Here is a 15,804-nt window from a genome sequence, read left to right as displayed (position 1 = left end):
TTGGCCCTTTTTAAAAGTATTGCTTTGTCCTAGGAAAGAAAATTAAACTTTCTTGAAGTTTAATTACTGATACAGGTGAATTTAATAAAGACTAGAGCTCTCTCAGTTATAGCTCCCTAGTAAAGGTTTATGAAGGGTGAGATCAATTATCATAAAATACAGATTCTTTAACAAGTCAGCTGGGCACAGTGGCTCACACCTGTAATCCCAGCTCTTGGGAGGCCAAGGTGGGAGGATCGCTTGAGCCCAGGAGTTCAAGGTTGCAGTGAGCTACAATAGCACTGCTGCACTCCAGCTTGGGTGACAGAGCAAGACCTTGCCTCAAAAACAAAAAAACCCAAAAAACAAAAAAACCTCACTGGAGTGGTAAGACCTGTGCCAAGAAGACCTTAGGAATATCACCCAGAGACAAGTACCTGTTACTGTGACTGTAATAAAGTTCCAAAATACGAAAATCAGAAAATAGTGTAATGGGTAGCTAAGAAGGGGAAAATAGGAATTTTGTTGTATCTTTGAGATTCATTAATTATAGGACTATCTTAGAAATTGTATTTCTTCGAATGGGATTGTGTTTTTATGAACTATGTGGGTTTTGCTTAGTGCTGATGAAGTAGGAGTTGAGCAGCTGTAACAGGTGTGTCTTCTGACACTTGGGAAGCTGCTGTGTTGCTCCTGTGGAGCCCTGCCTTGCTCATGTTTTGTTATGGAGGTGAAGCTAGTGGTTGCTCCATGTTTTCAAAACCACTTATGTCAGTACTTTTCTGGTAGTGGCTGATGAGTTTAATTTTCAGAAATCTCCTTTCCCCCTCCTCTCACTAACACCCTTTCTTTCCTGCTCTTCCATTCTTGAGAAGTAGCTAAGAAAAAGTCTGTATGTAATAATCTGGGTATTTTTTGTAGTTCACAGATAATATATTTTAAATCATTTAAATTTATTATAACCACTTGTTAGCATGTTTTTTCAGCTGAATTTTTTAATTAGTTGTTTTTTTTTTTTTTTTGAGACAGAGTCTCGCTCTGTTGCCCAGGCTGGAGTGCAGTGGTGCAATCTTGGTTCACTGCAACCTCTGCTGCCCGGGTCCAAGCGATTCTCCTGCCTCAGCCTCCCGAGTAGCTGGGATTACAGGTGCCTGCCAACGTGCCTGGCTAATTTTTGTAGCTTTTTCGTAGAGACGGGGTTTCACTGTCTTGGCCAGACTGGTCTTGAATTCCTGACCTCGTGATCCACCTGCTTTGGCCTTCCAAAGTGCTGGGATTACAGACACGAGCCACCGTGTCTAGCCATTTAATTAGTATTTTTTTAGTTTGTTTTATGAACTTGTGTTTAGAGAGAATAATAATTTTTTTTTTTTTTTTTTTTTTTTGAGATGGAGTATCGCTCTGTTGCCCAGGCTGGAGTGCAGTGGCGCCATCTCGGCTCAAAGCAACCTCCGCCTCCTGAGTTCAAGCAGTTCTCCTTCCTCAGCCTCTCCAGTAGCTGGGATTACATGCAAGTGCCATGATACCCGGCTAATTTTTGTATTTTTAGTAGTGACAGGATTTTACCATGTTGACCAGGCTGGTCTTAAATTCCTTACCTCACGATCCACCTGCCTTGGCCTCCCAAAGTACTGGGATTACAGGTGTGAGTCACCACGCCTGGCCTAAAATTTTTTTCTAATAACGTAGCTGGATTGCCTCTTATTGATTGATTCCTTTCTTCTCATTTTTGGTCTGTGATCTTCAATTTTAAAAAAGGGGTAGCAGGGCTGTTTTTGCCCTTAATCAAATTTTAGAATTTTAGGAAGAAAAGGTTTTCATAGTAAGATATTTTTGTGATTTTTTTCAACTTGTATTTTCCATTATAGAAAGGCTTGTTTAAAGTAAATAACTTTACCATGATTTTTGAAATGGGTGCAACTGTATGTGTGTGTTCTAGGAGGTAATACAGATTTTCATTGAAGACAACTTAACCTTGAGTTTACCTGTCCAGTTCCGACAATCAGTCCTAAGAGAACTCTTTCAGAAAGCTCAACAGGGGTAAGTAAGTTGAAAAATTACTTTGTGATTTTTGAATAAAACAGCAAGTGCATTCTAGTTTATCAAAACCACATTTTCAAATTACCTATGGCTCTGTGACATTATTTTCATGTTGTTATTATAAGGGAAATTAACATAGGGTGGAGGAACACTCTGGTGTTCCTCCATCTAGTCTGTTTTAAAAGTGCTTGCAGGGCCGGGCGAGGTGGCTCATGCCTGTAATCCCAGCACTTTGAGAGGCCAAGGTGGGTGGATCACTTGAGGTCAGGAGTTTGAGACTAGTCTGGCCAACGTGGTGAAACCCCGTCTCTACGAAAAAATAGAAAAATTAGCTGGGCGTGGTGGTGCACACCTGTAGTCCCAGCCACTCAGGAGGCTGAGGCACGAGAATCGCTTGAACCCAGGAGGTGGAGGTTGCAGTGAGCTGAGATTGCGCCACTGTACTCCAGCCTGGGTGACAAAGCAAGACTCCGTCTCAAAAAAAAAAAAAAAAAACCTGCTTGGGGGAAGAATTATACATAGCAAAATTTCATTCTATTGTCTAATGTGTAACTAAATTGTCCCTTGATAAATTCAAAACCTATTCTGCTTTCTTTCTCCCCATGATTTGGTATATATTTATTGGTATGCTTAAGTATTCTAAAATCTTACCTCTTAAGAACAAATGGCTCATTCTAGTGAATATAATTGTGTAATATACACCTTTCTTTTGTAGTAAAAATAACATTAGTTGATCTACTTTTGTATTCTACAGAAATGAAGCTCTAGATGAAATCTGTTTTAAAGTTTGTGCCTGTAATACAGTCCGTGATATACTGGAAGGCAGAACAATTAGTGTTCAATTTAACCAGCTATTTCTTAGACCAAATAAAGAGAAAATAGACTTTCTTCTTGAGGTATGACATGTTTTTCTTTCCCCTTTTGATTTATAATTTGCTTTAAGCTTACCAGTGACCTCTTAATTGCCAAATCCAGTTCCTTTTTTCCCGTCTGCCTTGCCTTTCTGTGCCTGACAATTGGCACTTTTGACAGACTATGCCCTTCCGCCTGGTCTTCTGCTGTAGCTCTTTTTCTAGTTCTCCCCCATGTTTCTTCAGCATCTTTATTGGATTCTCCTTAGTCCTTCATTGACTTCTCTATTGCTCTTCCTTTAGTATTTCTGTTTATAGAACTTTTGTCCTTGGCTCACTCATCATTTTTGATTTACTTCCAGAGCTTCACTCATCTGTTTTATCACCTGTTTACTAAGAACTCCCAGATCAAACCTCTTGTCTGTCATGTGTGCTGTGGAATCTGTGTTTCTACTGGATCGCTCTACTTCTTTCTTAACAGTCTTAATGTTAGAGACATTGAGAGAAGTACATAAACCACAGATAATACCACTTACTTCCAAAAATACAATGTTGCCAGCACTCTAGAAGCCTTTGTTGTGGTCTTTACAACCTCCTCTACCTTCCCTTGAGGTAGCTACTGCCCCGGCTTTTGTGATCATAATTTTCTTGCTTGCTTTTATATTTGTATCACCTCTGTATGCATCCTTAAAGAACATTCTTTAATTTGCCTATTTTGAACATCATATAAATGGAATCATACGATATGTATTCATCATCTTCTTTCACTACAGAGATTTATTTGTGAGATTTATTCAAGTTGTATATAAATAACAATTTTTTTCATTGCTTTAAGGTGTTAGAGGCTGGGTGCAGTGGCTCACACCTGTAATCTCAGCACTTTGGGAGGCCAAGGCGAGTGGATCACGAGATCAGGAGTTCAAGACCAGCCTGGTCAACATAGTAAAACCCCGTCTCTACTAAAAATACAAAAAATTAGCCGAGCATGCTGGCAGGCGCCTGTAATCCCAGCTACTCGGGAGGCTGAGGCAGGAGAATCGCTTGAACCCAGGAGGCAGAGGTTGCAGTGAGTGGAGATCACGCTACTGCACTCCAGCCTGGGCAACAGTGAGAGACTCCATCTCAAAAAAAAAAAAAAAAAAAGGTAGAATATTATATGGACCATGCCACAATTTCTTCAGTCTTATGATGGGGGACATTTGTGATTTTTATAGTTTTTGGCTATATACACATATGATGAGGGACATTTGTGTTGCTTATAGTTTTTGCCGCTTGGAACATACTTGTACATATATCTAGGTGTGCATACGTACCAGTTTATATTATATACCTAGGGAATAATATATCTGCAACGTTAATTTTTAAAAACCAGTGGCTTATACCATCAGTATGCCTGAGTGTTCTCATCAGTCAATATCCTTGTTAGCATTTGATATTGTCAGATCGCCTGTGAGCTGGTTGTATAACAGTACCTCATTGAGGTTTTCATTTCAACAACTCTTCATTTAAATTTTACTCATGGATTTTGTTTTTTGAGGTACCTTTTCCAAGTGTTATGCCTCTTCTTTTTTTTTTTTTGAGATGGAGTTCTGCTTTTTTATTTTTATTTTTTTATTTTTTGAGATGGGGCCCCCTCTGTTGCCTGGCCAGGCTGGAGTGCAGTGGCGTGATCTCAGCTCACTGCAACCTCCGCCTCCCAGGTTCACGCGATTCTCCTGCCTCAGCCTCCTGAGTAGCTGGGACTACAGGCGTGTGCTACCACGCCTGGCTAATTTTTGTATTTTTAGTAGAGACAGGGTTTTGCCATGTTGGCCTGGCTGGGCTCGAACTCCTGACCTCAGGTTGTCTGCCTGCCTTAGCCTTCCGAAGTGATAGGATTACAGGTATGAGCCACTGTGCCCGGCCGGAGTTCTGCTCTTGTCGCCCAGGCTCGAGTACAGTGGTATAATTTTAGCTCACTGCAACCTCCACCTCCCAGTTTCAAGTGATTCTCCGGCCTCAGCCTCCAGAGTAGCTGGGATTACAGGTGCCCACCACCACGCCCTGCTAATTTTTGTATTTTTAGTAGAGACGGGGTTTTGCCATTTGGGCCAGGCTGGTCTTGAACTCCTGACCTCAACTGATCCACCCACTTCGGCCTCCCAAAGTCCTGAGATTATAGGCATGAGCCGTGCCTGGCCATGTTATGTCTCATTTTTGTATTATGTTGTTTGTTCTTTGGAAGGAGCTTTCTTTTTTGTAGGAGATGTGTATATTTTCTTTTTTACCAATTTTAAATATTGCAGATATCTTCACTGAGTTTGACTTTTAGTTTTTCTTTTTTTTTTTTTTGTTTGAGACGGGTCTGACTCTGTCACCCAGGTTGGAGTGCAGTGCTGTGATCTCAGCTCACTGTAACCTCCACCTCCTGGGTTCAAGCCATCCTCCCACCTCAGCCTCCTGAGTAGCTGGGACTACAGGCACGTGCCACCACGCCTGGCTATTTTTTAAAATTTTTGGTAAAGATGGGGTTTTGTCATGTTGTCCAGGCTGGTCTCGAACTGTTGAGCTCAGGTGATCCACTCACCTTGGCTTCCCAAAGTGCTGTGATTACAGGCATGAGCCACCACGCCCAGCTTAAATTTCTTTATATTGTTCCAAAGCTCCTAAATTTAATATCAAATTTACTGATTTTTTTCCGTTGTAGTGATTTCTGTGTGTTGTTTAAGAAAGCTTTTTCCTATTGTGTCATGAAGAGATTCTTCTATTATATCTTCTAAAAGCTTTATAGCATAGCCTTCCTTTCACGTTCAGGTCTTTGATCAACCTACAGTTGATTTTTGTGTGAAGTAGGAAGTGTGCCAGCACCATTTACTGAAAGGTTAATTTTTTTTCCACCAATCTCTAGGGCCACCTCTATTGTATGCTGGGTGTTTATACATGTATGGGCCTGTTTCTGAGCCATTTTATACCACTTTTCTATTTGTCTACCCATACCTCATTATGTCCATGTCCTGATACCATCGACAGCAAGTTCTACCTTGTTTTCAAGGTTGTATTGGTTATTCTTGTCCCTCATTCTGTTGCCCAGGCTGGAGTGCAGTGGCTCACTGCAACCTCCGCCTCCCGCGTTCAAGTGACTCTTCTGCGTCAGTCTCCCGAGTAGCTGGGACTACAGGCACCCGCCACCATGCCTGGCTTATTTTTGTATTTTTAGTAGAGACGGGGTTTCACCATGTTGGCCAGGCTGGTCTCAGACTCCTACCTCATGATCTGCCCGCCTCGGCCTCCCAAAGTGCTGGGATTACAGGTGTGAGCTACCACGCCCAGCAGTCCTTTGCATTTTTATGTGTAAACATTAGATTGTCAAGTTCCACAAATCTGTTGGATTTTTGTCTGAAATTACATTAAATTTAGAAGGCAGTTTAGAAAGAAATTGTCTGTTTTCTTTATTAGAAAAAATTTTATGGGCAGCCTCCCAAGCCAAAGTATGCTTAGGGAGACCCCTAAGAATTTACATGTTTACATTATTGGGTATCCTAATCCATGAACGGGTATGATGGCTCTTGATTTCTTTAGGCAGTCTTTAGTGTCCTTTAGAACTTCCTAATTTTTCCATAGAAGTCTTAAATTTTTATATAGTTCTTAAAATGTAAACTTGAAAATAGTTTATACATTGATACAGAGGTTATAATTTAACTTTCTAATAATTTTGTATCCAGCAACTTTGCTTAGCTTTTAAAAATTCTATTCATTTTTTTTTCCATTTTTCTATGTATGCAGTCATCTGTGAAGAATGCATTTTGTTTATTCCTTTTCTAATCTTTTAATTTTGATTTATTTTTACTTTTTTTTTTGAGATGGAGTTTCTTTCTTGTTGCCCAGGCTGGAGTGCAATGGCATGATCTCTGCTCGGCGCAACCTCTGCATCGCAGGTTCAAGTAATTCTCCTGCCTCAGCCTCCTGAGTAGCTGGAACTACAGGCATGTGCCACCACGCCTGGCTAATTTTGTATTTTTCTTAGAGACGGGGTTTCTCCATGTTGGTTAGGCTGGTCTCAAACTCCTGACCCCAGGTGATCCACCCACCTCGGCCTCCCAAAGTACTTGGATTACAGGTGTGAGCCACCACGCCTGGCCTCTTTTTACTTATTCTTAATGTGCTGGCTATTACGTCCAGTACAGTGTTCAGTAGAAGTGGGAATAGAGAACTGCCTCGTCTCACTCCCAGTCTCAGAAAGCAAGCTTGCACTATTTCACCATTTAGAATGATGTTTAATTGTAGGTTTTTCTTGTTGCTATTCCTTGTCTGATTAAGGAAGTTCCTTTCTCTCCTTAGTTCACTGAAGGTCCTGTTTTTAAAATAACGAATTATTTTTAGATTGTATTAAATGCTTTTTCTGTGTCTATTGAAATGATCACATAATTTCTCTCCTTACCTGTTCATGTGATAAAGTATAATTGATTTTCAAGTGTTAAACCACCTTTGCGTGTCTGGAATAGACCCAACTAGGTCATGATCTTTTTTTAATAGAAATTGCTGAACTTGGTTTGCCAATGTATGAATTTTTTTTTTCTACATTCATGTATGAGATTGATGCACATATTTTTATTTTTTTATTTTTTTGAGATGAAGTCTTACTGTGTCAGCCAAACTGGAGTGCAGTGGCGCGATCTTGGCTCACTGCAACTTCCCTCTCCGGGTTCAAGTGATTCTCCTGCCTCAGCCTCCACAGTAGCTGAGATTATAGGCACCTGCCACCATGCCCAGCTAATTTTTTCGTATTTTTAATAGAGACAGGGTTTTACCATGTTGGCTGGGCTGGTTTCAAACTCCTGACCTCAAGTGATCCTCCCGCCTGTGCCTCCCAAAGTGTCTGGATTACAGGTGTGAGCCATGACACCTGGCCGATGCACACATTTTTTTCTTTCTTGTCCTGCCTTTGATTTTGGTGTCAAGGTCATGCTTGCCTTATAAATAAGTTGAGGCATCTGTCTTTTTTATTTTCTGGAAAAGTTTGTGTAAAAATGAAGTCGTTGCTTCTTTCAGTGTTGGGTAGAATTTACCAGTAAACTCTGGGCCTGGATAATTTTTTTGTGGGAAGGTTTTTGATTAGTGATCATAGAACTATATTCTTGTTTTTCTAGAGTGAGTTTTAAGAAGTTATTTTCTAAGGATTTGTCCATTTCATCTTGTTTATTAGTATTAAAATTTATTATTTTAATATTAAAGCATCTACAGAGATGCCCACTAGTTTGAGTTTTTCTTTTTTAAAATTGAAGTGCATGAAATTCACATAACATGATCTGTTAGGTTTGCTTATCAGAAGTTACATGTTCCCTACATTGTTCTATGACACATGTACAAAGCTTCTCACTATGTGAATAAATAATCCGTTGTAAAAGGAGACTCAGGTATTTATTACTCACCATAATAAGATATTTACATATGGCAGCAAAGAAAGTTATTAGAATGTAAGTATATAATACATACTCCAAGATGCTCAGATGTTATTTACTGATAGGTTAATTTGTTAATCAGAAAATGGTATTTGAACATAGTACTTTTAAAACACTGCTTTTTTTTTTTTGAGATGGAGTCTCTGTTGTCCAGGCTGGAGTGCAGTGGCCTGATCTCCACTCACTGCAACCTCTGCCTCCTGGGTTGAAGTGATTCTTCCACCTCAGCCCCCGCAAGTAGCTGGGACTACAGGCCCGTGCCACCACGCCCACGTAATTTTTTTTGTATTTTTAGTAGAGATGAGGTTTCACCATGTTGGCCAGGCTGATCTCGAACTCTTGACCTCAGATGATCCACCTGTCTCAGCCTCCCAAAGTGCTGGGATTAGAGGCAAGAGCCACTGCACCCAGCCTGTTTTTTAAATAACAGTTTCATCAAGATATAAGTCACATACCATACAGTTCACGCATTTAAAGTGTATAAGTCAGTGGGTTTTAGTGTGTTCCTAGAGTTGGGCAACTATCACTTCACTTCCTTTTTTCACCTCAAGAAGATAGTCTCTTATTCATTACCTGTCACTCTTCATTTTCCCTCAATCTTGCACCACCTGAGGCAACTACTAATCTACTTTCTCTATAGATTTATCTGTTCTGGGTATATTATGTAAATGGAACTATGAAATAGATGATCTTTTGTAACTGGCTTCCTTCACTTAGCATGTTTTCAATATTGTAGCATGTATCAGTACTTCACTTTTTATGGCTGAATAATACTTAATTGAATGGATATATACTATATTTTGTGTGTTTATTCATCATTTGGTAGACTGCAGGTTATTTCTACTTTTTGGCTACTGTGATTAATACTGCTATGAACATTCTATTTTTTGTGTGTGTTTCAACGTAAAAAATATTTAGCAATTTCTTGAGATTAAGGACTTTTACACTAGTTATATTTTATTTTGGCTTCTTATAAATAATATATGGGGAGGAATCCTAATCTAATGAATAAATTCAACATAATATGAAAGTATTATTTGTAGATAACTAATATAACCATAACTAGTTTCTATTCTTTGTTTTGCATTGTTTACTTTTTAAACCTTGGTTACCTTTTTAACTATTCATGAATAGCTCATGAATATAGAACCATTAGTTCTGTATTCGTGATAAATCAGTTATTTTCAACTATTTTCTTTTTGGTTTTAAAAATTTTTTATTTTTTTAACTCTTTTCTGACAGGAGCTACTGATTTCTATGGTTTATCACTTAATATAATTTGGCAACATACTTGATAAATTCTGTGAGAACTGTATATAGCATGGTTACTAGGTTATTCTTTGCTACATGTGTACACCTGCACTTGTTAAAATGGTCACATTCCATTCCCTCTTTGTGATGGATTATTTCTTGGTCTGGTCTCTTCTGTTAAGTTACTTAACTAAATCTGTGATTGGTACATGGTTGAAAAAGGAAAATTCAGTTGTTTTTAAATCCAGCCTTTTCAAATTATAATTTACATTTTTAAAAGTACCCATATTCAAATGAAAATTACTCAAATTCCTAGGTATGTTCAAGATCAATAAATTTAGAAAAAGCTTCAGAGTCTTTGAAAGGAAACATGGCTGCTTTTCTAAAGTAAGTACCTTTCTTTTCTTTTTTCTTTCTTTTTTTTTTTTTTTTAACTTTGAACTTAGTCCTGTGAACAAAATATCTGTATTATCTTTTGTTTTTGTCTTGGGTATCTTTTAACCAGGCAGTAACTGGTGTTTGAGAACCCATTAAGTTCAAATTTGTATAGCCACGTGAGACGTTAGGATTATATAGTTAGCTTTTTTTAATATTGTGGCATTGACATCACAATTTTAAATAGGGACCAAAGGGGAATTTTAAAATGTATTTTAAAATATCATTATACAGTTTATGTAATGGTGGCTTTTTAAATGGCTTATTAAAATTGGTTGATATGATTGTTTTTCTCAAACTAAATTATACACTTTTTTGTTTTACAATATTTCTTACTGATCTAGGAATGTGTGTCTGGGGTTGGAAGATCTGCAGTATGTTTTCATGATTTCTTCACATGAGCTTTTCATTACATTGTTGAAAGATGAAGAACGAAAGCTACTTGTTGATCAGATGAGGAAGAGATCCCCTAGAGTAAATCTGTGCATTAAACCTGTAACTTCATTTTATGATATCCCAGGTTAGCTCTCTAGTCTGCCAGCCAAAATGTTGGCATGTTTTACCCCTCTATTCAAATTAACCTTGAAATATATTTGAGGATTCTCTCTTGTTTTAATTAACGCTTGTGTTGGTAATTAATAGAAATTCACCTGTCTTCAGTATCAGATTTCTGTATAAGCAGTTATGCCCTGGAGCTCTGCCAAGCCAATGATAAGTGCAAATTCAGGCCTAGATACATAAAACATTTTAGCTGGCGAAGGCTGGGTGCGGTGGCTCACGCCTGTAATCCCAGCACTTTGGGAGGCTGAGGCGGGCGGATCGCGAGGTCAGGAGATTGAGACCATCCTGGCTAACACCGTGAAACCCCGTCTCTACTAAAAACACAAAAAATTAGCCAGGCATGGTGGTGGGCGCCTGTAGTCCCAGCCACTCTGGGGGCTGAGGCAGGAGAATGGTGTGAACCCGGGAGGTGGAGCTTGCAGTGAGCCAAGATCGTGCCCCTGCACTCCAGCCTGGGTGACAGAGTGAGACTCCGACTCAAAAAAAAAAAAAAAAGATTTTAGCTGGAGAAATAGACCAAGCTAACACTGCTGCCAATATGTTCATGGAGGTAAAAACAGAAAGGGGGAGAGGAGTGGTGAGAGATGCTGGGACCAAAAAGAGGACAGATTTTCGTGCATGTCAGTCTATATCACTGTGCTAGTATCTGCTGACTGAACAGCTTTTGCATTGTCGCCATTTTTGCCTTGTTTGATTTTTTTTTCCATTTTTGCCCTTACAAATATAAGTAGAAAATACAATGCTGTTTTTAAATAAGAAACATAAACTTCAACATTTAATATAGATGAGAGAGAATTCAGTTGGTTTAACAAAAGCAAACGTTTAGCTTTTTTGACCTTCACTAAATTTAAACTGGTTGAATGTCCAGTTGTAAAGGAAAAGGGTAAGGTTAACACAGAAATGCTGGAAATGCATTATTGAAGACTGTGTCTGATATCTGAGCTGTAGTTAGGGATTTTGGTAATCATATTTGGTTCTCTGGGAAGAGCATGCCCCCTTCTCTCATAAAACACATGCTTAATGTTTATTACTCAAAATTAACATTTTATATATGCTTCTGTTAACGCATTATGTTCAAAAGTAGTGTATAAGTTACGTAGTGTATAAGTCTGTGTATAAGTTAATTATTTTCATATATTCTACATAGTTCTTTGCATGAAATATTGATTTTTATCTTGTTTATATTTTCATTATCTTTATTTTTAAAATACATTTTATTAAATGCAGATATAGTAAAATTTCGTGAGGTTTTCTGTGTGAGGATAAAGTTAATATGTAATTTACACAATGTTGAATGAATCAGTTCTCAAGATGATAGCAGCTTTTAATTTATAGATATAATACAAAATACATAATTTTAAGTAAATTGTCATTCTCGTGTATATCTTTGAATTAAATCATTGAAATATAAATCTTTTTTTTAGCTTCAGCAAGTGTCAACATTGGTCAGTTAGAACATCAACTTATATTGTCAGTGGATCCTTGGAGGATTAGACAAATTTTAATTGAATTACATGGTATGACTTCAGAGCGCCAATTCTGGACAGTGTCTAATAAGGTAAACCCTATGTCAAGAACAGATAAGAAAATTGCTCTTGTTTTCTGAGGTAATTTAATAGAAAAGCTGTTCCCTGACCTTTTTGATAATAAGGACCTCTTAACAGTTTTAAGACCTTCATATGACCATAATTGCATTTTTAACATCCATCGACAGAGAAAATAGGAAATGTCAGAAACAAAAAAATACCATTAAATGAGTAACATCTAAAAATGAGTTTTTCTATTTGTTGACAAAATATATGCATTTTATTTCATTTATTTTTTGAGACGAAATCTCATTTTGTCGCTCAGGCTGGAGTGCAGTGGTGCAATCTTGGTTCGCTGCAACCTCTGCCTCCCAGATTCAAGTGATTCTCCTGCCTCAGCCTCCCAGGTAGCTGGGATTACAGGTACCTGTCACCATGCCTGGCTAATTTTTGTATTTTTAGTAGAGATGGGGTTTCACCATGTTGGCCAGGATGGTCTCGAACTCCTGACCACAAGTGATCTACCCGCTTCTGCCTCCCCAAGTGTTGGGATTACAGGTGTGAGCCACCACGTCTGGCTGCATTTTAAATATAGTTGTAAATATATGTAAATAGTATATTATTTATGCATTATGTAGCATAATACTTCATTATGGAACATTTTTGGCTTTAAATGTTCCTTTAAAAACTCCCAGCTAATACATTTACCTGTTTCTGAGTTTATCTATTAGAAAGTTTTCCTGCATAGAAAGTGCAAATGAAAATAGCTTTTGGCCGGGCGTGGTGGCTCAAGCTTGTAATCCCAGCACTTTGGGAGGCCGAGGCGGGCGGATCACGAGGTCAGGAGATCGAGACCATGGTGAAACCCCGTCTCTACTAAAAATACAAAAAAAATTAGCCGGGCGTGGTGGTGGGCGCCTGTAGTCCCAGCTACTCGGAGAGGCTGAGGCAGGAGAATGGCGTGAACCCGGGAGGCGGAGCTTGCAGTGAGCCGAGATTGCGCCACTGCACTCCAGCCTGGGTGACAGGGCGAGACTCGTCTCAAAAAAAAAAAAGAAAATAGCTTTTAAAACACCATTTCAGTGGAATGTAGCTTAGAGATACAAGGGAAGTAATCGACAGATACAGGAGAAATTAAAGCAATATGGAATGCTCCTAACTAACTACATACTTACTCCTTCCCTGCTGAAGATGTAGTAAAAAGGCAGCCAGAAATGTATGGTTTTTTTTTTTTTTTTTTTTTTTTGAGACGGAGTTTCACTATTGTTGCCCAGGCTGGAGTGCAATGGTGCGATCTTGGCTCACTGCAACCTCTGCCTCCCGGGTTCAAGCGATTCTCCTGCCTCAGCCTCCCGAGTAGCTGGGATTACAGGCATGCCCCACCATGCCTGACGAATTTTGTATTTTTAGTAGAGACGGGTTTCTCCATGTTGTTCTCCATGTTGGTCAGGCTGGTCTTGAACTCCTGACCTCAGCTGATCTGCCTGCCTCAGCCTCCCAAGGTGCTGGGATTATAGGCATGACCCACTGCGCCCGACCTGTATTTTTAAACATTGGGTTTAAACATACTAGTAGAGAGAAAAGAAAAAATTGCTCTAAAAGTTAGTTGAGCTTTTTTTTTTTTTTTTAGCATTGGTGCTATTTATTAGTGTGAATTTTTAAGATGAAGGCCAGGTGCAGTGGCTCATGCCTGTAATCCCAGCACTTTGGGGAGCTGAGGTGGGTGGATCACTTGAGGCCAGGAGTTCAAGACCAGCCTAGCCAACACAGGGAAACCCCGTCTCTACTAAAAATACAAAAATTAGCTGGGCATGGTGGCATGCACCTGTATTTCCAGCTACTCGGGAGGCTGAGGCAGGAGAATCACTTGAACCTGGGAGGCAGAGATTGCAGTGAGCAGAGATCAAGCCACTGCACTCCAGCCTGGGCGACAGAGCAAGACAATCTCAAAAATCAACAACAAACCAAAAATTTTTAAGATGAACAAGTATAGCATAATAGTTATGATAGGGGATTCTGGGACTAACCACCTGCTTGAGCTTGAATGCCAGCTTCATGCTTAAATAGTGTATAATCTCGAACAGGTTATTTAACTTCTTTGTGTTGCAGTTTCCTCATTTGCAAAATGACAGTAGTAGCATAATAGTACTTACCTTGATATTGTCGTGAGGATTACCTGAATTAATATATATAAAACTCCTGGTCTTTGTCTTTTTTTCCTAATAGTAATCCCAGTCCATTATTTATTACTTGCTGATTGTAGTGAATGTGTTCATTTTCATTAGTGTTATACTGTGGCTGTCATTTTCCTTTCTCTTTAAGAGACAACCCATGAATTATTTTTTTTAAATGCGATTGAAGTTTATTGAAAGATTCTTATCTAGATTTGGCTTCCTCTGTATGTGCATATATATATATATATTTATTTATTTTTTGTTTCTTTTAGTGGGAAGTACCTTCTGTCTATAGTGGTGTTATCCTGGGAATTAAAGACAATTTAACAAGAGATTTGGTTTATATTCTTATGGCCAAAGGTTTGCACTGCAGTACTGTTAAGGTGAGTAACAGTGTGAATCAAACACTTGTTAAGAATATGCTTTATGGCCAGGTGCCGTGGCTCACACCTGTAATCCCAGCACTTTGGGAGTCTGAGGTGGGCAGATCAACTGAGGTCAAGACCAGCCTGGCCAACATGGTGAAACCTTCTCTCTACTAAAAATACAAAAATTAGCCAGGTGGCTGTGATCTCAGCTACTCTGGAGTCTGAGGCAGGAGAATCTCATGGGAGGTGGAGGTTGGAGTGAGCTGAGACTGCATCATTGCACTTCAGCCTGGGTGACAGAGTGATAGTCCATCTCAAAAAAAAAAGAATATGCTTTACTAATTTTAGCAGGAAGTCAGGAACCAGAACTTACCTTTTCCTAATCTTTAAAGTCACAGTCATAGGCCTAAAAGGATATTTGAAAAGGCATTTTGGTTTGTTCTTTTTGCTTTACCATTATAATTATACTAAAATGGTCTTGATCAAATGAATACTGCTCTGTGCCTTTTTAAAAGTTTAGAGAACATGCAAAGATATTATTTGTATTCTTTAGGATTCAGCTAGTAAAGATTGTGTACCAAGATTAAAAAACAAACTTTTAAAAAATGTACTTTTGTAGTGTATTTTACATGAGTTTGCAGTCTGGGATGTTGAGATATAAGTGGAATGTTACATAAGATAGTGCAGTTGCATGACTGATCATACACTGAGTTCTTTAGGAAGGTTAAAGACAGCATTTGGAAGGCAGAAATGAACTAAAATTGAGGCTTAAATAAGTTAACTACATCCCCACACCAGCAGCATCAGTGACATTTGGGAACTTTTTGTTTGAGACAGGGTGTTGCTGTGTCGCCCAGACCGGGGTGCAGTGGCGTGATCATGGCTCACTGCAGCCTTGACTTCCTGGGCTCAAGCAATCCTCCCACCTCAGCCCCCTAAGTAGCTGGAACCACAGGCATGTGCCACCATGCCCAGCTTATTTGAAAGAAATTTTTTTTTTTTTGCAGAGACAGCGTCTCCTTATGTTGCCCAGGCTGATCTTGAACTCCTGGGCTCAAACAATCCTTCCACATCAGCCTACCAAAGTGCTGGAATCACAGGCATGAGCCACTGCACGTGGCTGGAACTTGCTGGAAATAAAAATTTTAGGGCCCTGTCCTAGACCTAATGGATCAGAAATT

The 15,804-nt window shown here is 39.1% G+C and overlaps 1 protein-coding gene across 1 annotated transcript in view; it reads left to right on the top strand.

Annotated features, from left to right (window-relative positions):
* The window catches only part of INTS8 (integrator complex subunit 8), a 57,868-nt gene that overhangs the window by 16,612 nt on the left and 25,452 nt on the right, over positions 1–15,804 (top strand). The window contains exons 9-14 of the mRNA XM_003268361.4: positions 1,919–2,019; positions 2,774–2,915; positions 9,876–9,946; positions 10,339–10,514; positions 11,980–12,113; positions 14,528–14,638. Coding sequence (XP_003268409.3) covers positions 1,919–2,019; positions 2,774–2,915; positions 9,876–9,946; positions 10,339–10,514; positions 11,980–12,113; positions 14,528–14,638 — 735 coding nt within the window. The remainder of the gene's footprint in view (positions 1–1,918; positions 2,020–2,773; positions 2,916–9,875; positions 9,947–10,338; positions 10,515–11,979; positions 12,114–14,527; positions 14,639–15,804) is intronic.

This window comes from Nomascus leucogenys, chromosome 16 (assembly GCF_006542625.1).
Source record: "Nomascus leucogenys isolate Asia chromosome 16, Asia_NLE_v1, whole genome shotgun sequence".
Taxonomy (NCBI): Eukaryota; Metazoa; Chordata; class Mammalia; order Primates; family Hylobatidae; genus Nomascus; species Nomascus leucogenys.
This window is presented reverse-complemented; position numbering and strand designations above follow the sequence as displayed.